This window comes from Beta vulgaris, chromosome 1, assembly GCF_026745355.1.
Source record: "Beta vulgaris subsp. vulgaris cultivar EL10 chromosome 1, EL10.2, whole genome shotgun sequence".
Lineage (NCBI taxonomy): Eukaryota > Viridiplantae > Streptophyta > Magnoliopsida > Caryophyllales > Amaranthaceae > Beta > Beta vulgaris.
This window is the reverse complement of record NC_079202.1, coordinates 57,845,196-57,866,038: the sequence shown is the minus strand read 5'-3', so window position 1 is coordinate 57,866,038 and position 20,843 is coordinate 57,845,196. Positions and strand designations below refer to the sequence as shown.

The window sequence follows — 20,843 nt, the reverse complement described above, 5'->3', positions numbered from 1 at the left end:
TACTCGATTTTGAAGACAATCTTCGAAAATTTTCTAAACCAGGTTTGAGGTGTAAAGGCCGATTTCTAATCTAGTTTGATTTTGGTTGGATTCTTCAAGTTGCGTGATAGTGAAACAGATCAAGTTTACGGAAGGGGGCACTACACCTAGTGACCTGAACTTTGGACGAAATGCAATCATTTAGCACTTCTACGAAAACGCTCTAAACTTGTCAATTTTAGCTTAGCACGATGGTCTTTAGTAGCTGGAAATGTTATGTGTGAGTGTGGGGGAAGTTGATGGAGGGTAGCCTTCTTGTTTCTATTAGATGGCGCATAAGATGTAGCGGGACATGATCGGCTAATTTTCGGAACTCCGGTAACTATTGTGCTACTAGTTGTCTAAAGTTATGAAACTTGAGCTGGTTCGCAAGATGATGATAACAACACACTACTGACACTAGTGCTACAAGTACAATTTACAGATACAGCAATTTCACCCAAGATAGTAAAGAGGAAAAAGAATCAGTAAAGAAAAAAGAGGGCGAACAATCAGACAGATGTGCCTATTAGTGTCTGACAATACAAAAACCGAGATTTCAAGTAGCGAACATCAAGCCCAAAAAGACTAAGATCACTTCCTGCAACACTGTCCCATTGAGTTAGTAGGAGAAGGCAAGCCCAGCTCCTTACATAGTTCATTATCAGGATAAAGGGTCCCAGGGATAGCACCAAATGCGGTTCGAGTAAACTCGGTACCTGATACTGCATTATGTATGTATGCTGACGCATCTTCCATTTTTTTGGTCATATTGGAGGAGGACAAGGAAGCAAACTTTTTAGAGGATGTCTTAGAGAGTCGTCGATTAGGCCCTTGGTCTAATTGAACAGCTCTTAGAAACCGTTTAGTTGCAGCTTCCCATGATAGCTCGTACCTTTGAGCATCAGTCAAGGGGGCCGGTTGTTCATCCAATGCTTTCTGTATTGCTGTAACGAACCCTTCACCATCTTCATACATGCAACAGTTGGTAAATTGCTTGAAGAATTCATTAGATGGATGGTTAGCGCACACGACTATCTTGCCCATTGCTAATGCTTCTGCTGTTGTGGTGCAGACTACATCTGTTGTGCTTGGATTGAGGAAAACTTTGTAACTGAGAAACGCAGAGCAAGAAACAAGGATAAGAGAGAAAATAATAACACAATGTAATCTCACAAAGCACGCTCTTTAAGAGAATATAGGTCTACAAATTCATTTAAATTATACTCCCTCCATCAAATAGTTGTTTCCCTTCCTCTTCCATAGTTTGTAATGCACACTTTTGACCATTTGATATCTTCAGTAGTTTAGTTACATATTGAAAGAAAATCTAAAAGCTGATATTTTGCAAATACATGCAAATGAATCTAACAGATCCTACATAGTATAGCAACTATATACTCCCTCGCAGATTAGTTTACACAGTTTGAATGCACTGTGGATCAGTTTGAACCCTAGAGCTAGCAACTTAAACACCACTAAGATGTGGCATTTGCTTTTAGGAGCTTATAACATCCCCAAACAAGAACTGACATGGGTCTTCTAAACCTTATTAAAAATGCTACACCAAAAATGAGGATGGAACTGACCCTAATGCAACTCAAAGGTCCTAATTATTGACAGACACAATAGATGAAGTTATTTCTGGGGAGAATACCCAAAATCGGACCTCATTCAGTCACTTGCCTCAAACATCCTAAAAATCTTTGCCTAATCTACCCAAGAAACATTAAGTCATTCAGCAGAATGCCATGGACATGAGGCTAGAACTTACTCGTGAAACAAAATGAAGAAAGAACTTACTCATGAAACAAAATGAAGATAGAACTTACTCATGAAACGAAGTATCAGCATGATCACGTCCAGGATGGACTCTTACGGGTAATTCAAGTTTCTTAGCTGCTACCTTGACTTCATTAGAATCCTCTCCAGTACCATAGAGGTCTACTTCAAGACCAACTAGCTCTTTCTGATGGTCGCTAAGAAGATTTAGAAGCTCCCTGTATCCTTTATTCCAAATCATTTTACCTATGTAATAGACTCCTTTACTAAATGCAGGTTTTCCATCTTCAAGCTCTTCTTTCTTTTTCTTGCCAATCTCAAGAAATTTGGGATTGACTCCATGAACATTGCATATCACAGATCTCGGAAGCTCCTGAGTGGCCGCAGACAATCGAATTACCTGTCATTTACAAGTCAATACAATTAGGAGTCAGATGCAGACCACTGATACAGGGAGCAATGCACTATATCATCATTCATCACTGGGACTCCTCATTTCCACTCAAGTACCCGTGTTGACATGGTTATGGACACTAGAAAGCTTCATTTTAGACCGAAAACATGGATATTATTCAAAAAGTATCACATAGTGTCTGATACGAGTATCCCGTTTCCAGCACTTAAACCTGTGTCTAACACAAGTACCTGACTCCAAGTAACATAAATGACAGATAAGACAAGATTAAACAGATATATTCGATATATATGTAGAAGTTCCATCCTGTTTTTCTAACGAGCTCGAAATTTCACCCTGTCTGACTTTATAACAATTAAACTAAATCTGACTCCGCGAGAGAAGGTGAAATTCAAGATTATGTCAAATAGTATTAATTCAACTGGTTTATCTTGAAACTCTTCTAATATTCTAATTCTTATAATATAGAATTTCATAGCAGTCTATAACTGTTTTTTAACCACAAATGAAACAAGAGAAGACAGTGTTCTCTATTGAGTCTTCACATGAAATTTATTTGGCCATGCAAAACAGACCTGTCAAATGCATAGCTTTCAGATTTAAGAAGATTAAGAAAGAAAACTGATATTTGATTGTATAACTGGAAAATTACAGCAAAATAAAGATAGTAACAAGCTTTCAAGAGGCCTGTTTCTCTCCCAAAACTAAGCCACTAAACTCTCCAATATTTCCAGCATACCTTTCTTTTTCCAACTTTCCTCTATATATAGAATTTCTTTCCTTACTAACTCTCTAGCTTATTTCTCCAGCTACTACTAAAACTAACTAACTATGCAATGTCAAGAGTACCCCTCTCATTACGTCGACTCATTATATTACGCTTTTCTAGGGGCAATTCTCAACCCAGTGGATTGTATAACGCACACGGACAATATGTATTAGGTGAACTATTCTACATTTTGTCTAGACCAAAAAAATGGAATCTATAAGAGAATTTCATCATGGTTGACTTTGCAGGGGAAATCAATCTTAGTTCAAGTTTCATGTATGGTTTGGCTAGTATTTGGACAACTTAAGGAGGCTTCTCTTCAGATTTCATCAATGTCTTTGCAACCCTCAGAGAGAGCATTAACAAAAAGGGCTTGTCGAGGACAAACTAGGTTCAGAATCGTCTATGGCCCAGATAGTCAACATGGATCCCAACAACCTTAGGAAGTGGCTAAAGAGCCAAGTAGCTTTCCCTCTGTCAATTTATGTCCAAAAACACTCAACAGAGCAACGTTCATATGGCCTTTTGACTAGGGACAGGACTTCCGACTAGGGTCTCAGAGAATCAGAGGTGTAAATTGAGGAATTTGAAAATGGGCTTCTCCAATGTCATTTTTTAACCCAATGTCCTCTTTGAACCAAATGAACAATATCTGCCAAGTGCCAAAGACACCTTCAACATTACTAAAAATACGGAAGAGATCTCTATCTTTTCCTTTAGATTCAATATTAGTGCCAAAAATCAGGCAGTTGTATATGACTAGGGTAGGGATGTTTGTTAGGAGGTAAATAGTAGTATTGATTAAGAACAGCCCTATATGTATAAAGGAATCAAAAGAAACTTTGCTTTAATACCTGAATGACTCAAAGTGGGTAGCTAACAGAAGAAACTAGGGTAGCTAGTAAATCAATTTCTTGAACTGAAGAAATGAGAAGCAATTAAGTATTGATATAAACAACTAAAAATCGGTAGCTATCACTATATTCACTAATAGAGAGACACCTTCTGGCTTCCGCAGCGTGCATATATCTACCACAGTTCTTGACTTTCATAAATTTTGACTTAATATCCTATAACTAATGTTACATTGAGCAAGACATGCAAAAAGAAAAGAAAAACATTTTCCCGCAGAGATCCTTAAATATATACCTTGTCACAGTAGATACTGATTACCCAACTGTTTATATGCTTCAAAAGAAATGCTTGGGCAGCATTCTTCTCTCGTTTCACATATTCCAGGTAATTGGTGTGGACAACCCCAATAACCATCCGAAATTTTGATTTCCATCTTTTTCCATGATGATACCATGTTAGATGCTCAGGCTCCTCAAGGACAGCAATGTCTGCCTCTTCGTCTGGTATAATTTCAGTAATATCTCCAACAGGAAGAATGCTCCTTTTATCTATAGAAAACTGCAATAAAAGGTTACACGTTAGATCCTAGATCAAAATTTTAGTACCATTATAACAATGACACAAGAGAACCTAAAATATAATAACAGTTCCCCAACCCTAAAGAGTAAGTCAGATTATTGACTATAATCACAAATACGAAATGTGTTACAGTAATATAAATTAAGGTGTTCAAGGGTTAATAAAAGGTTTAAGAAGGGCATTTCTATAACATCTGTATGGAAGATCAAATAGAAGTAAATAGTGATTGCATCATTTTGTTTAAAAAGGGTGTCCGTCTCTCAATAGGTTGTTCATAATCTCAGGTAGACAGACAGTCCAAGTCATCTATACTAGAACTCCTATCACAGTAAAACTGACCGAGTTTACGAGCCTGACAACAGAGTACAAGTTTGTTTTTAGTTATGCAGCTGAAACTAGACTTTATCAGACCTCGTACACTAATATCAACATTTGCAAGTTTGAACAAACTCTAGCAAATTCATACAATCATCGGCAAGAAATGTAAAGGTCCTGCCACCTTTCCCATAATAACACCACTACTATACAGCAGACAAATTACATATGACACATGAATCTAATGGCAGTACTTACCCTTCCAGGATAGAACTTTATATTGAAACGAGATATGAACCCAGTCCTATCCTCAAGCCATTTGAGCACATATGCCTCATGCTCTAGAGCTGACTTGAATGTCAAGTTGTTAGGGTATACATGTCCTTGATCTTTTAAAGACAGCCAAGGAATTACCAAAGTAACCTTCCTCTCCCCATCTTTTGCAAGATAGCAAGCACGGAAAAGCGGATTCACAGCAGTACCCGTCATCCATGGTAAGCTGGCAGTGGTATATATTGCAATATGCTGCTTTTTAGCCATTCATCAGCTTGAATATGGAATAAAGCAATGAGCAAAGATGTCAAAGCACGCTTAGTTCAAAGCTCCCATTCGAGGGTCTCTCTTGGAAAAATTAAAATATGGATCCAACTGCAGCAGCAAAGAGTGATTACCAATCTGGCAAAGGTAAAAATCAAAATTGAAAGCAACTGAATTAAGACGACATATGTAGGAGACAGCAGATAAGTGAGACATCATTTATTCTCATAAATTCTAATTCATAAAGAAACATGCTATAGAAGATTTCCCTGTCATACCATAAATTATTACAGCAAGAAGATATTCATTACCAAAAAAAAAAGGAAGATGTTAGTGCTTGAACATGAATTTTTTTTCCTGACATACAACTGTACTAGCATTGACGATGTGATATGCAGATCTCCGGAAAAAGATTTAAAGCGGAGAAACAATTAGAAAGCATATGAACTATCCAAAAAAAACAGATAAGGGTAAAATAATGTAATACAGTAGACAATTGTACAATGTTCTGGAGGGCTCTATTAGACTGCTAGTGCTTATCACCTTTGTTAGTCATTCCCTTCTCATAGTCAGAAGCAACAACCTTCAATAAATCACATTTTACAACGACTATATTCGTTGCAGCATACTGCACTCCTCTTCTCAAGCCTCCCTCCTATCCCCATATAACTATCCCCAACCCCGTCTTTTGGTAACTTAGTCTATTGATAGATTATAAAACTTAGGGTAGCATCAACAATTTTTGGTCATACTTATTTTCGATAGCTCCTTCGTCCTAACTCTTGCATATCACCAACCTTCCCTCACATTCATCCATTCCTCTCAAAACTTATAAACTTCAAACAATCGTAATTATCCACAGTGATATGCGGAGAAATCCTCAATTCGTCTAAGGCAATGCTGATATCAATAAAACAACATAGCTTCGATCAGTGGATACTATTTCTAAGAGACTAAGACTCCCCTATAACAAAATGCTCATCTCAATTTTCCATTAACTATTTCCAAAATCTACGATATCATCTCCGAATTCATACATACTTCACCGGTTCACCCTGAATTTCACAAACACACCCAACAAAAATCTCACTCCAAATTTCAATATATCAACAAACAAAAACCTTTTTCCACTGGAATATTCATTCTTTTTCCAACTCACACAATCTCTTTCACCATAAACTTTCCCTTTGTAGTTATAACTCATATAATTGTTGAGTATACTTACACCCTTAATTTATCTCATAAACCATGATTAGAAGCAAAACCTGCCGTATCAGAACAAACTATTTGTAACATCAAGGATCAAATACGAATTCTTGGCATTTCTTGCAAAAACCTAAATATAAAGACAACTACTAATTTCTTATATACCTTCCACATATAAAAGAAAGGGGAGAAAGATATTATATACAATCATAAAAAAAAAAATCCCAAAAACCCTTCATTTATTTGCCAAAAACAAACCAAAAAAATGAAATTAATCCCATATAATGCAGTAAAATTAAACTATAAAAACATCAGTATAGAAAGTTGCAGAAAATTTTCACTTTCTCACCAATTTCAGAAACAATCACAAAAATAACACTAAAAAAGAATCAAACTTTAAACAATTTATACCTGTAAATTCGTAAACTTGATGGCCAAAAAATAGAGGAGTTGAAGAATAAAAAAAAGGGTTTTATATTAATGAAGATTTATCAACACTACTCTGTAATCTGTATCTGTATGTACTTGTCTTCCAAGCTGGGAAACATGAAGAAAGAGAAAGAAAGCAGTTTTATACAACGAAGACAATGAAAGAAGATGTTATTGTTGCGCGTAAAAAACAAATGAAATTCCGAAGACATAAAACATTGTCAATCGAATATTCCTTGCTTAGTTGGTCGTTGCTCACATGTTTTTAAGTTTTTTAACCTTCTCTTCAAAGTTTCAACAACTTCGAAAAAATTAAAAATGGTATTAACTTTGGTTTCTCGCATGGACCCATAATAAGCATAAGATACTAAAACCCATTTTCATAAGAAATTTCCTAATTTGTCCTTTTTTTTTTTTGTTATGGTAAATTCCAATATCAATTTTTAGTGTGAGTAGTTAATAATGTTTCTCGTTTTTTAAGATCTGTTTTATTCAACTTATTTTATCTTATAAGATAGTTTATTGTATGTGTCTAACATCTTATCTTATTTTATAAGATAGTTTATTGTGTGTGTCTAGCATCTTATCTTGTTTTATAAGATAGTTTATTGTGTGTGTCTAACCTCTTATTTTATCTTATCTTATTTGATCATATATGTTCTTATCTGATCTCATCTAAGTAAAGTTGATCAACTCCAGCCCGGCATGAACCGATTTTTTTTTGTTTTGGATCGGGATTTGGGCAAGTTAAAAATGACTTTTTAGTCTATTTTTTGGCCCCACCGACCACTGGGCAATTTTTTAGGCGCCGTTTGACCCGAACCCGGTCCATGATCACCTCTACTTATAAGATTTTTTTAAAAAAAATAAGTAAAAATAAGTTGAACAAAACAGAGACTAAGAGTTTTCCGTCTATTTCTTTACGGAAGTAAGTCAATTTTCACTCTGAGACTTGTAGGTGGTCAATAGATAATAATTTGTGGTATTGGTTTGAATCGATATTAGTTATTCGTTAGCAATTTACTAAATCAAATCAATATATTCTTTTCCAAAACTTTGTCAGGAGGATAGACACTCTCTTTGAATGTTAACGATTAGACAAATGGTATGTCACATTCTTAGATCAAGTTAATCGACTTCATAATTTTTTCATAGGAGATATAGATTTGATTCAGCTAGTTTTATTTTTGTACTTCTTTGATATTTATGGTAAATGTCTATGACTATCAATTAAATGCCTCTTTATTTTAAAATAATAATAAAAAATTATATTAAACTTGATTTTCACTAATAGTAGATAGTTTAGTTATTTTGTATCAAGAAATATGTACTTTTACCTTTTAAAAAGAAATATATTTATTTTTTTTTCTTTTGTTGAGGTGAGGATGGGAGATGAATGGCTTAATTGGATTTGATCTTATATCAGTTGACCTAAAATGATATAAAGAAGTTTCAACCAAAGAACTTGTAAGTGGCTGAATTCAAACATATTGTATCAAATCCACAAGGTGAGAATTAAGCCATCTATTCAAATTGGCTTGCTATCTAAAGGTATATATAGGGCTTAGAGATATGTATTTGACTCGTTGTAGATGTGCCCTTTTTTATGATTTTTTTTATGGTTATGCGTGTGATGAATTGATGATAGGCGAATTTGAGAATTGGTTTGTTCCAATTCTGATAGGTACACCTGACACATAACCATTAATCCAATTGATATTCGGATATCATATAAGACATACAAAATATTTATTAGAAAAAGGAATTGTATATATCCCATTTCTACAACATATATTCACTTTCCACACCATGACACCAACATTTTTCTCCATCTATTTATATGTGTAATCAAAATTTGTATTTGTGACCTTTCAAAAGATATGTATTTCAAAAAAAATTCTATATAATATGTGTATGACGCGGTCTCACTTTAATTCTCTAATAACATGTCGATTAGTTAAATTGGTACGAAATATACAATTAACTACTTTGATATATAAAAAAACATTGGCGATATTCCACTATATAAAACACAATCGATAATATATAGACTTACATAACAATTAACATAGTCAAGGATGTCTTGGCCTAGTGGTAATTTTATTTAAATTTTTCCAGTGCTCGCTAAAACACACGCACAAAATCTTACAACATCATCAGAATCTGCCAAATACTAGATTTTGCTGTTCTGAAAGGTAAGGAATTATCAAATCTTTATTTAATTTGTAGATCAATTAGAAATGTGTTTTTAAAGCAATTTCATTATCCCTTTTTGTTAGTTAAACAAATAACTAATTTAGCAACTGTGGAAATTATTAGCTGTTTTTGTTTTTGCATCATTTTCATGATTATTTGCTGTTCTTTTCAATGGGAGGAGAAATCACGCTTTCAGGTGTTGCAAAAAGTAGCTGATTTTTTTTCCTGTAATTGATTTTAGGTTTTTTGGTTGATGGTTTCAAGTTATACTGCTGTAAATTATGTCATGTGAAGTTTTAATTTGTTCTTAAAAGTTTAAATTTTTAGCTGGGTTTATGTAGAAAAACAAAATTATATGTTCCCCATATTACAGCATCATCAATTAATCAATTAATGTATCTGACGAAATATTATTTGAGCAGCATAAATTCAAGAATCATGTTCTTTGAGTTTCTTTGTTAGAAGAATCCATTTTGAGAAACTTACTAGTATTGTGTTGATGTTCTGTCTTTAATGGCTTAATGCAGTTGTGCAGCTATTTGATGTGTACTTTATTATAATTTGCCACAGATTTCTATTCCATCTTTCTCTTAGTAAGGGGGAAAAATGTTTCTGGGACGTTCGGGTGGTCTTCCGGTGTATAGCTCATTGAATGATGTGTTGCAGCCGGATCTTGAGTTAGAAGCAGATGAGGATGAAGAAGCAGATAGCTCTAGCCGGATAATATATACGGCCTCCTTCGATGAACTTGCAGGAAATTATATTCAGTATGAAACTATCATATGGCTTTCAATATCGTTGCTGTTGGTTTTAGCTTGGGGAATTGGGGTTATTATGTTGCTATATTTGCCCTTTAAAAGATATGTACTTCAGAAGGATATTTCTTCAAGAAAGTTGTATGTCACACCTGCTGAAATTATCTACAAGGTAGAATATGTTAGAATGAGTGTATTTGGAAGTTTTTGAGGAAGGATAGCAGTGTGACATTGTTGAATTGTATTCTGACAGGTTTCTAGACCATCATTTATACCTTGTTGGAAAACAGTGACATTGGAAACACGAGTCCCATTGTCCTTGGTGATTGATATAATTATAGAACAAGGTTGGAATTATGAACTGTTATTTCGCTAATTTGTTTTGTTAGTGTCATTTGTCTGGCTATAGCATGGTGCTTATATATTATGATCTAAACATGCTTCTTTAGTCAATGACAGGAATGATCAATACTATCTAGTGTAAAAATATAGATTTGAAGTTATAATCTACCTTATGTATAAATGCGTACCTTTGAATTACATACAGAATACAAGGAGGCAAAAAATGTTTGGATATGTATCTTCAGCGATATATGCTTGCAGAATTACATGTTTTGAGTGTTGATTTATCTTCAATACTGCTTTCTAATTTTATGTGTTTCTCTGCTGTAATAACGGAAATGTTAGGAGAGAGCAACTGTGTGCTGTATGGCACAAAAGCTCACCTTTATTTGGGGCTGTAGATTTGTGAAGAGGTTTATTTTTTAGGAAGTCCATAATTATTTGGTGATATCATAGTTGTAGACAACTTACTTCCACATCTGATGTTCTATATATATTTAGGCTGTTTGGAGTCTGTATATGGTATACACACTTTGAGAGTGGAGAGTATATCACGTGGTAAAGCTGCTCCTGTTGATGAACTGCAGGTTCAAGGTTTATCTAATCCAGGACTTTTGCAGAAGGTATAGCGCACTATCTCCTGACACTGTTCTGCTTTCACTTGCCTCTTGAAGTCTTCTATCACAAAATTTTCTTTGTATAGAATATTATGACTTCGTGCCATCTTGTTTTTGCATCAAATCATGGCTGCAGTGATGTTAAGTAGCTGAATTAGAGTGTTTCTTACTTACAGGTCATAATAACTGAAGCTTCAAAGGCTATTCGAGATGCTGACAATGTTATGACTCGTATGTCATCCTTGAATAAGAGACTTGCTTCTTTGAGACCACCATCCATGAAGTGGAAGGTATGTCATGAATCTCGGGTCTAGGGAAATATATATGGATTGAGTGACTTGATCTTCTAAAAACTGATGCCTTAGAAAATTTGTTCAGCAACACTGAACAATTGTCTAGCAGTCTCTTTATTCTCCTAATTTATGTCAAAGATAACAGTGGGGAACTTGGTCTCATAGCTGTCATCTTTAAGTCCTGGTGAGTTCCTAAACCAGTTTCAGGCCTTCAACAAAGATTGTTTTTATTCGTGTTACTAATGATGCTAAAGTAAGAGCTGGGTGTCCATTTGCAGAGTCCTTTTGTCATTGTATGTCCTCTTGTGAGGAAAAAAGAAGACTCTTCTAAGTGGAAATGAAGGGAAGAAGAATTGAGTTTAGGTTGTGTGAGGAGGCTGGCATGTGAGAAAGAAGTCAATAAAACTCGTATCCTGGTGATAACTGTCATCTAGCTAGTTCAGTAAAGTGATTCTGTGATTGTTGGTTTTCCCAGTTTTGAGAAGAACTTGTCTCTCGTCTCTGTCTTCAACAGTACACATCTCCTGATGGCTGTTGTTGCTGTATTCCAAATTCTAAGGTCAACCATGTCTCCACATAGCTAATGCAAATTCAGGGGCATAACTTAGCATAGGAAAGGGGTGCTTTCCTTCTTTGTATACTTCTGGACCTTCGGGTCAGTCCCTAGCAACCACATCCCTATAGGATGTGCGATTCTCCTTTTATCGTTCTCATCCACTCAGGATCCTGATTTTCTGTATGATAATAGGTACAGTACAGGTAAGCAAGTTGCTACATAATCTTGTTAATATAGCCCAGAAAAATACCACTTGCATGTACCACTTTTGCAATTTTTCTATGTGTGGAGAGGGGGGGGGGGGGGTTATCGGATTAGGCAAACACTGTACCCCCTCTTCGAATCACTTCCTACTCCCCACCGACTGGCCCACTGTCTTTAAGGTGGGTGTCTTTGCAGAATCTATCGATATAAGAGATGCAATTTTTATGTAATATTTAAAAAGCTAACATAAAGCTTGGAGAGTAGGATTTGGTGAAAGTGGAACAGTTCAATTATCAAACTATGGAGGCTCTTAAGTTGAATTGTTCCTGCCTTGTTTCTTTGATGAGCATGAACTTGTTTGCTTGGTAATTTCAGCCTGTCCGAACGACTGGGCAAGCTTTAGGTTATGTTGAACCTTCCATGAACTAGCTGCCATAGCTTACTATATGTCTGTAATTTTGCATTTGCAGGCTGATAATTCTTCATATCCTGTATCTTCTGAGCACAGAGGAATAACTTCTGGAGAGCTGCTTTTCCTTAAAATAGATGAAATGGACAGATCAGTTAAGGTATAGATCACTTCATCTCTCATCAGTTGTTTATTTGAAGCTATTGGATTTTTGGTTTTGGTTGGATTTCGAGAGGTTTGACGCTTACTATGAGATCTAAACTTGTCTCCATGATGTTTGGCTAGCAGATTGACCTAAAAATTAAAGATCTAGTACTTATTAGAACTCATAATAAACAGCATCATCAAAATCTCTGATGTCCTGGTTTTGTTTGAATATTTGGGTCAGTGTTACCTCATTCACAATAAGAGAATGGGTATGGGAATGAAGTTGCTACTTGGTTTTGTTAATTTAACCCAAAAGTGTATCACTTCTCACAATTCACAGGTAGCAAATTGCCTTTTCGGTTAGTGGTTCACTGGGCATTATTGTAAGATGTGCAGATTTTCCACTTCCGCTTCTTTAGTGGTATTCGTGTATGTTTCACCTTGTATCTATAGTTCTAACCTCATTTCTCCTTGTCCTAATGATCAGAAACTAGAGTCGCTCATCAATAAATCCCCAAACCCACCAAAATCTACAGAAAGATGTGAAGATGTGACTTTAAGTTCATAAGGGTTCCTGTTCGTGGTCGGGCAATTATAATCTGGGGAAAGTTGTTCCCTGCAGCCAATCTTCTGTATACTGATGTTCAAGATTGATCATTGATGATGGTTGTAAGTTCACATATACATATTAAGTTTTGATGTAAATATATTATGGTGGCATTTTAGGTAGCTTTTGCAGTTTCTTGTCAACCTATGGGAGAATGTTTTTCTACAGTTTTCTCTGTAAGAACAAGATTTTACAGAAACATGCCTGATTTACCTGGTGAGGTTCAGTGGCGGATCCAGGAATTTATGAATAGTTGGTCACTACCGACTAGGTTGCACAGAATTGGCTACGGGTACGGGTACGGATACGCGTATCCATATAAGATAATCCATGAATTTAAATAAAACTACTTCAAATAAAATCAATTTATGACTAATAATAGTTATGGCTACGGGTACGGGTACGAGGAGAAGGTGGAAGAGATGGTGGAGGAGAAGGTGGAGGAGATGGAGGAGGAGAAGGTGGATTTTGAGTTGGCGTTCTTTTAACAAAAAAACTTGAAATATCCTTCGTTTTTTTCCTTTTCATTCTGAAAATTAAATTAATACTTTGAATGAGAATAAATAAGTCGATTGAAAAAGCCAACACAATACAATCAAGCAAATGATTTCTAAAACATTATAATTCCTATCCTTAGTAACATATTTCATACATCACAAATTCACATCAATTTCCAAATCACAACACAATCGTAATAGCATCCTAATCTAATTTCCAAAATACAACACAATCAAGAATGATTCAATCAAGAATGAAATCAAATTGACAAAAATTCACAAATAAACATCAATTTTCGGCAACAATTTACAACCCAACAATGATTCATGAAGAATAATTCAACAATTTTCAAGAATGATTCAATTAAGAAGGTTGAATTAGAACTTTAAGAATACCTGAAGTTTCTGCCTGCTGCCGCCGCCTGCTGCCGGCCTGCCGCCGCCTGCTGCCGCCGCCTGCTGCCGCCGCCAGCTACCGGCCTGCCGCCCTCTGTTGCCTGTTGGTGTGTTGGTCTGTTGCAATTCGCAAAACAAAGACCCAAATCAGATTTTTTTGAGACAAATAAAAACCCTAACAAAATCAAAACAACAAAATCGAAATGCTAATAACAAAATAAAACAAAACAAAATCAAGCAAATATGAAATAACAATTCACGTTATTCACCGGAAAACTCACCAACAATTGCGACTTGCGTTTGTTCGACTACTCGACAACTGAAGACTGAAGTACGACTTTGTTCGACTACTCGACTGAAGACTGAAGTGCGTCGCACACTCACACCCTCGCAGCGTCGTGCGGTTTGTTCGCGAACTCACCGGCAAACTCACCGGAGTCCGGAGGTGCGGCTGCGGCGCGCTGCTACACTTAACCCTTAGGGTTTTTTACTTTCGCGAAGGAGAAAGAGAGAGAAAAAAGAAGGGTTTGGTTAACGCTGCAGCCTGCAAGAGTGAAACGCTGAAAATGAAAAAAAAAAATTTTTTTTTTTTTTTTTTTTAAATAATAGTTGGTCACGTGACCACACGTGACCAACAGTAGATCCGCCACTGGTGAGGTTGTAGACATATGTGCTCCAAACAATTGATATAGGTTATTTGAGGAAGCATAAAGTTCAAAGATGTATTAAGCTGATGGTTCTTTAAGGATTTTTCTTGATGTGTGAGGTTTTTCATCCATAATTACTCCAGCATCTTGAACTTAAGATACATAGCAAAATCATCTATGCTGATTGCTGGTAGACTAGTAGTACAGCACAAATACACAATACAGAGTTGGCCACCACATTATAAATACTTGTATATGTTCTTTGCTTTTTAAACAGTTCCATTTTTAATAAAAGTGCATTTATATCCCCTTTATAAAATTATTTATTCTTTTATTGTCTATTATTATCCCTGTTGAACTATGCCTTGAATTATTTATCTGGCGCTAGGATTAACCTAGCATGGGAGTCTCGCTATTATTAACCTCTGCCTCCGTATAATTCTGTAATCTATATACTCTCCTAAACCTAATAAAACCGTTTCTCCTATGCCTGTGGTGTGGACATAGCTAACACATTGTTAGCGAACCACGTTAATTATTGTGTCGATTGTTTATTATTATTATTTGTTTCTTTAATTGCATCTGTCACAACAATTACAACTATCATCATCATCATTTGATCATTTGCTCGAAATTAGTGTGTGTGAGTACCCATAGACTGGTGCTGTGAGTAGCCAAATAGATAATCTCGTCTTAATTGATTGACAATCCTCAAGTAAACCTGAAAAACTAAAGCTCAATTCTTGTGTGCCTCATTCAATACTCACATACACTAGAAGTCTCAATTTATAAATTTGAATGGTCATTCACATGACCGTGAATTGAACAACCTATATAATTTTCTCTCTAGTATATGTCTAATGTTGTTTGCCAATATTTAGTTCAATTTTAAAGTAATTATACTCTTGATATCAACAAGTAAATTTTAGTGAAGTTATCACCCCATTTGCTCAAAATTAGTTGTCACATCCTATCTGATTCTTACGTTATAATTTTTCTGAAAGATAGTAATATTTTATAATAGTTAGGTCATATTAATTATTTTTTCTAATTCTTCCTATCACTCAATTTGAGTAGTGGCATAATGATACAATCAATTATAGAAAAAATGACAATTACTATCTTAATTCTCAATAAAGGTAGTAACTAATTAAAAGGTTCCTTTCTATTGGGGAGGTAAAAAGGGTCCTAATTATGCATTTTTTTGAACGACTCGTGTAAAGGAATAGGAAGTAGCTATATGTAAAACATTTTATATACACATGATGTTTAACCTACTGTTTACTCAATTTTTTATCCGTATCTAGGATCATGTATTCATGTGCCATATCTTCTAGGGATTACTACCTTCCCTTACTCTCTTAGTATATAGAGGACAAGGTAGGTCATTATAAGACAAGTCACACAAATATTCTACTCAAATTCTACAAGGTGGAGCCGTCATGAGCTACCAATCTACAAACAACTTTCTTTGTTGATGAACAACATCAGATCGTCTCATCCTCTTCACTTCATGAAAAGTTTACAACTCGGACAATATACCGCTCGTACCTACCCATTCTATCACAGCCTAAATGGAATGACTGAAATTTTAACTCAACCCAATATTAATCCAACCTAAACAACATAAACTATTAAACTTAAAACATACTCAAGTGTAGACACCGCAAAAAAATCAACTACTTCAAAATGACACGTCACAAAATTCATCCGAACGACCCATTTACCACCTCGAAACGAAAACGTCAAAGAAGACTAGAAGAGTGAGAGTCCCTCGGCATTGGGCTACACTACAGACTACAGTCAATTGTAAAACCGGCTTTTACAAACAAAGCAAATCTCTCCTAAGTCCTAATCAGAAATACTACTCCACATTTCTTCCCCGGAAAACCATCATCATACTATCAAATTCGCCAGATATGAACAAGAAAGTGTTAGTAGTAGGAGGAACAGGTTACTTAGGACAACATTTACTCCAAACATTTTCAGATCTCCAAATATCACCTTCTTATCATTTAGCTTTCACCTATCACTCTTCACCTCTTCCTTCCAAATTGCTCCATGCTTTCCCTCACTCTCTATCTTTCCCCGTTGATTTGCAGACTGGTCACGGGTTCGATTCTATCACATCTACATTTGGTCAGGTTTGTATTACTTCCTCTCATTTTATATCATATGAACCCACTTCAAAGCCTTCAAGTTTTTCACTTTGTTGGTATGTTTTTTTTTTCAGTTGATTTTGGTTCTTAATATAGAAATTAAGCACCCCTTTTGTGGTAGTTTTGAATAGTGGATTTTTCAATCTGGGTATTGTTTATTGGTTCAATGTCTTTTGAATTTTGGTTATTTGAATTTTTTTGATCATTCACATTTCATTACACGATTGTTTTCATGAGTTTAATTATTCCCAGATTGAATTAGCAAAATGTCTTGGATGGACCGAGTTTGTAATAATTTATTATGCACCCAAATTGACTTTATCACACAAAAACTGAATATATTATAAAAAAAAATCAGACTGTATCATACAAAAACTGACTATATAAAGGGTGATTATATCATACAAAACTTGAGTTTATCAAACGAAAACTTATTATATCAAATGAAAATGGACTATATCATATGATTTCCGGTGCATAATAAGTTATTGTGAACCCGATCGATTTGAGTATTTTTGTAAATTAGTGTAAATTTTACCTGTTTTGAATAACAATTTGTGACCCCAATTATGATAATCATAAAATTTAGATTGTTTTATGAATTACCTATGTAAGGTGGTTGCTTAGTTGAAGACTTAAATATTAATTGTGATGGGTAGTATATTTTCTTTTTGTGATGTTGCTGATTAATTGAATTGTGATTGGATTATTAGTTATCAGTAAGAATAATGTATGGGAGAATGTATAAGTATTGTTTGAACTTGAAATGATTTTGATATGCCAGCCAGATATAATAGTGAATTGTGCTGCACTCTCGGTACCACGGGCATGTGAGGTGGATCCTGCTGCTGCTATGTCTATTAATGTGCCCACTGCTCTTGTCAACTGGATGTTAGGTTTCAAAGAGAAAGATACTCTCTTGATTCACCTTTCAACTGATCAAGGTACAGTTGAACAGAACTTTGGTTAAAGCTCCTTTTATTAAAGATTGTCATGTAGCTTGATTTTTTCAATAGTCTGTTTCCCAATGGGTTGATCAACGTTTTCCGGGGGAGAAGTTTTTGACCTTGCTTTCAGAATTCTGATAAGTGATAAAGGTATAGCTGTTGTTCTCTCTTCTTGTTTTTGTTTGTCTAAAAATTTCTCAGCTTTCAGTTTATGAAGGGACCAAGGCTTTTTACAAAGAGGAAGACGAGACTTCTCCTGTGAACATTTATGGAAAATCAAAAGTAGAAGCAGAGAATTTTATTATTTCAAATTGTTCAAACTTTGCAATATTGAGAAGCAGTATCATCTATGGTCCGCAGACAACATCACCTGTTTCAAAGTCCCTTCCAATTCAGGTCTGTAAATACCGGGTGTGAGTTTTATGTGCTAATATGTTTTCTGTTGACTCACACATCAGTGTAAGATGGAGGAGTAGCATTAAACCTTTCCATGATATCTGTAGAATTTGAAAAGGGTCTAGATAGTGGGCGCAATCAGTTTCAAAAGTTACCCAAAGGGTTTTTTTTGGACATCCATCAACTAAAATAACTTGTGACTTACTGGAAGGATCTATCTTGAATAAATAACACTTTGTTTGAATAATAATCATGGAGGGAAAGATAGGGGAAGGAAGGAGAGGGAAAAAGCAAGAAACTGAAGGGGAGGGAAGAGTGAGCTTGCATTTTTCCTTCCAAATCTTATAACTTCGGAAGGATTTGGTTTATTAAGAGGAGAAGGAACATGAATCCTTACCATTCTCTTCCCTTCCCTTCCCTTTCCTCGTGTTGCATCCATTTATTGGAAAATGAATCTCTTCTTTTCCCTCCAAATTCCCCTATCTATCAAACTACAAATATTTGTTATAGTAAGCTCTAGTTGAATCCTACCAAGGAGGTGAAGATGTTGGTATTCATGCACACTTTCCCCACCCCCCCTTTGGCAATTTGGTAGTCACATACTCAAAGTCTCATATACTTTACAAATGAAGAGTCACTTTGTATTGTTAACCTGCACAGATTCATCAGCTTATGAGAGTAATCTTCTTTATTTGCATTTCAGTATTGTTGTATCCTTTGTGATGCAGTGGATTGATGGTGTACTATCAAAAGGAAACAAGGTGGACTTCTTTCATGACGAGTTCCGATGCCCGGTGTATGTCAAGGATGTTGTGGCTGTCATACTAGCTTTGACAACAAAGTGGGTCACCGGTAAGGAACTTGTTTCCAATGTTGAGCTTCGTCTTTAAAAAGAAGAATTTCATGTTGCATACTTTGCTTTCATTAATTTAAATTATCTTAATCTTGCAAGGAGTTCTATTGATTCAACCAATCTAAGACGTTCAGGATTTTGTAGATTAGTTTTGTCCTATTAAACTAAAAACTCAATTTGAGCTTACAGACTACTACTCAACTTAAGGCCATCTAAAAGTAATAAGGCACTAATGCGATTGTATATTAATTTCTCTCCTTGACACCAGTGTGGCTTTGTTTTAGATATGTGGGTTTGCTCTTTTTGACTGATGTTTTTCTGGTTGACCAGAGGCCACACCATTGCAATTACTGTTGAATCTTGGGGGTCCGGATAGGGTTTCTCGTGCTCAGATGGCTGAGGCTGTCGCAGAGAGTAGAGGATATGACACCTCATTAATCAATCCAGTATCTGCATCATCGGTTGGTATCTGAATGAGATTAAATTTAACTTCGTGTCTTTTGTTGCCTGTTTCCCTTCTTCTGGGTAGAAAAATACTGCAATACACATACACAATTTCTTTTTCTTTTTGTTTTGTTATAAACTTTCAATAAAACACTCTCCTGATTTTATATGAGTTCCACTTTTCAAATCCAAAAACCCTATTACTCTGACCAAGGTGTCTATCCATGTTATTTCAGTTTTCATTACATAAACTAATCACCATTGCTCTTATTTTTCCAGGTTGATCGCGGTGTTAAATCCCCAGCAGATATATCCATGGACATTGGCAAGCTGGTTAAGACACTCAATTTATCTTCTACTTCATTCAAAGACGGTGTTAATATGACGCTTGCAGCACCATGACTGGTAGATGAGCCTGCAAAGATACTCGTGTCACATTTTGGATCTGTTTATCGGTTCTTGTTCATTCCTTCCAAGATACAGTCCTTCTCCGGATGTTTCTTCAACTAGCTTTTCGGATAGCACAGGCCGAATCCCTTAGATTGTGCTTATTATTGGAGAGTTTTGATGGTAAAGAGGATCCCTCCGAGGAGAAAGAAAAGAAGGAATAAAAGAGGTCCAAAACTTCAAACCCTGGAAAACCATATTGTATAAACATTGCAAATCACATCCCTCTACACAGAAGTGTATACTTTGTGGTGTTTCTATCTACTGTCACTCTTTTTCCTCCATGACATTATGTAATCCCTTGTTTTCTAAATAATTCTGCCTTGACCAAAGGTTTTGTTGTCACTTTGATATACTGAGGATTGTGTCTCTCATTGTTAGAAACAGAAGGTGTTAGTAATCAAAATAGGACATGAGATAGCAATTGTGAAACGCTAATACATCATACATGGGATATTCCAAGTTGTCCAATTATTACCAAGGACCCTTGGGTCCAATGGTATCGCTTCCTATCTCCCACATGGGAGACCAAGGTTCGAATCTTGGTGGAAGCAAATTTCAATATTGTTGGGGGGTGGGGGGGAGGGGGTTGAGGCTTGGTTGGGCTTCTGGGTGAGTGGCCCTGTGCGAGGGCGGCCCAGAGGTAATTCTTCTTACCCGGGTCCCCGAATGGGGGCCCAAAAAAAAAAAAAAAAGTTGCCCAATTATTTGAGGAATTCCCCATATTTCCTTAAGCGAGTTCCATTCATCTTACCAAAAAAATAAAAAAAATATGCATCATTGGCAAATTTAGAGTGCTCGCATTGGCAATTAGGTAGGCTATGGGGTTGGAATTTGGAAGGAGATTATCTTGTAGGTAGGTTATGGGGTTAGAAGGATATTATCGTGTTTCTTGTTAGGTAAAAAAGCTCGCATACTCTACACATGATCTTTTGTTATATTTTTTTTTTATTTGTCTTTGTGTAATTGGAGAGTGACAAAGCATACTAAACTCGATCAAATCGACTCGTTATCATGCCTTCTTTT

The 20,843-nt window shown here is 35.7% G+C and overlaps 3 protein-coding genes across 8 annotated transcripts; 2 read left to right on the top strand and 1 right to left on the bottom strand.

Annotated features, from left to right (window-relative positions):
* Positions 1–413: 413 nt before the first annotated feature.
* Positions 414–7,113, bottom strand: LOC104888511 (digalactosyldiacylglycerol synthase 2, chloroplastic). Of its 2 annotated transcripts, none has more exons than XM_010673521.4 (5): positions 6,888–7,113; positions 4,992–5,408; positions 4,134–4,397; positions 1,851–2,200; positions 414–1,132 (listed from the first exon to the last, which is right to left on the bottom strand). In XM_010673521.4, the coding sequence occupies exons 2-5, from the start codon at positions 5,271–5,273 to the stop codon at positions 613–615; spliced, it is 1,416 nt and encodes a 471-aa protein (XP_010671823.1). In that variant the 5' UTR covers positions 5,274–5,408; positions 6,888–7,113; the 3' UTR covers positions 414–612. The 2 variants fall into 2 exon arrangements, with proteins under 2 accessions (XP_010671823.1, XP_010671831.1); XM_010673529.4 differs by having other exon boundaries at positions 4,992–5,381.
* Positions 7,114–8,989: 1,876 nt separating this feature from the next.
* Positions 8,990–14,669, top strand: LOC104888524 (hypothetical protein). Of its 4 annotated transcripts, XM_057395149.1 has the most exons (9): positions 8,990–9,100; positions 9,672–10,028; positions 10,110–10,203; positions 10,700–10,821; positions 10,992–11,105; positions 12,339–12,437; positions 12,765–12,807; positions 12,912–13,252; positions 14,582–14,669. In XM_057395149.1, the coding sequence occupies exons 2-7, from the start codon at positions 9,708–9,710 to the stop codon at positions 12,786–12,788; spliced, it is 774 nt and encodes a 257-aa protein (XP_057251132.1). In that variant the 5' UTR covers positions 8,990–9,100; positions 9,672–9,707; the 3' UTR covers positions 12,789–12,807; positions 12,912–13,252; positions 14,582–14,669. The 4 variants fall into 4 exon arrangements, with proteins under 4 accessions (XP_057251132.1, XP_019103891.2, XP_057251128.1 ...); XM_019248346.3 differs by having other exon boundaries at positions 12,765–13,252; XM_057395145.1 differs by lacking the exon at positions 12,765–12,807 and having other exon boundaries at positions 8,991–9,100.
* Positions 14,670–16,424: 1,755 nt separating this feature from the next.
* LOC104888538 (uncharacterized) lies at positions 16,425–20,162 on the top strand. Of its 2 annotated transcripts, XM_010673562.4 has the most exons (6): positions 16,430–16,715; positions 17,515–17,674; positions 17,886–18,073; positions 18,802–18,925; positions 19,257–19,387; positions 19,650–20,162. In XM_010673562.4, the coding sequence occupies exons 1-6, from the start codon at positions 16,491–16,493 to the stop codon at positions 19,770–19,772; spliced, it is 951 nt and encodes a 316-aa protein (XP_010671864.2). In that variant the 5' UTR covers positions 16,430–16,490; the 3' UTR covers positions 19,773–20,162. The 2 variants fall into 2 exon arrangements, with proteins under 2 accessions (XP_048494925.1, XP_010671864.2); XM_048638968.2 differs by lacking the exon at positions 19,257–19,387 and having other exon boundaries at positions 16,425–16,715; positions 19,650–19,780.
* The last annotated feature ends 681 nt before the right edge of the window (positions 20,163–20,843 follow it).

What these genes read in the sequence shown, in the direction of transcription:
- LOC104888511 (XM_010673521.4), bottom strand. Translation starts at nt 5,273, where the DNA reads ATGGCTAAAAAGCAGCATATTGCAATATATACCACTGCCAGCTTACCA. An exon ending in TCAGTATCTACTGTGACAAG is followed by an intron (nt 2,201 to 4,133) that starts GTATATATTTAA and finishes TGTAAATGACAG; the next exon opens with GTAATTCGATTGTCTGCGGC. An exon ending in GCTGATACTTCGTTTCATGA is followed by an intron (nt 1,133 to 1,850) that starts GTAAGTTCTATC and finishes TGCGTTTCTCAG; the next exon opens with TTACAAAGTTTTCCTCAATC.
- LOC104888524 (XM_057395145.1), top strand. Translation starts at nt 9,708, where the DNA reads ATGTTTCTGGGACGTTCGGGTGGTCTTCCGGTGTATAGCTCATTGAAT. An exon ending in TGATATAATTATAGAACAAG is followed by an intron (nt 10,204 to 10,699) that starts GTTGGAATTATG and finishes ATATATATTTAG; the next exon opens with GCTGTTTGGAGTCTGTATAT. An exon ending in CACCATCCATGAAGTGGAAG is followed by an intron (nt 11,106 to 12,338) that starts GTATGTCATGAA and finishes TTGCATTTGCAG; the next exon opens with GCTGATAATTCTTCATATCC.
- LOC104888538 (XM_010673562.4), top strand. Translation starts at nt 16,491, where the DNA reads ATGAACAAGAAAGTGTTAGTAGTAGGAGGAACAGGTTACTTAGGACAA. An exon ending in TCACCTTTCAACTGATCAAG is followed by an intron (nt 17,675 to 17,885) that starts GTACAGTTGAAC and finishes CTCAGCTTTCAG; the next exon opens with TTTATGAAGGGACCAAGGCT. An exon ending in CAAAGTCCCTTCCAATTCAG is followed by an intron (nt 18,074 to 18,801) that starts GTCTGTAAATAC and finishes TTTGTGATGCAG; the next exon opens with TGGATTGATGGTGTACTATC.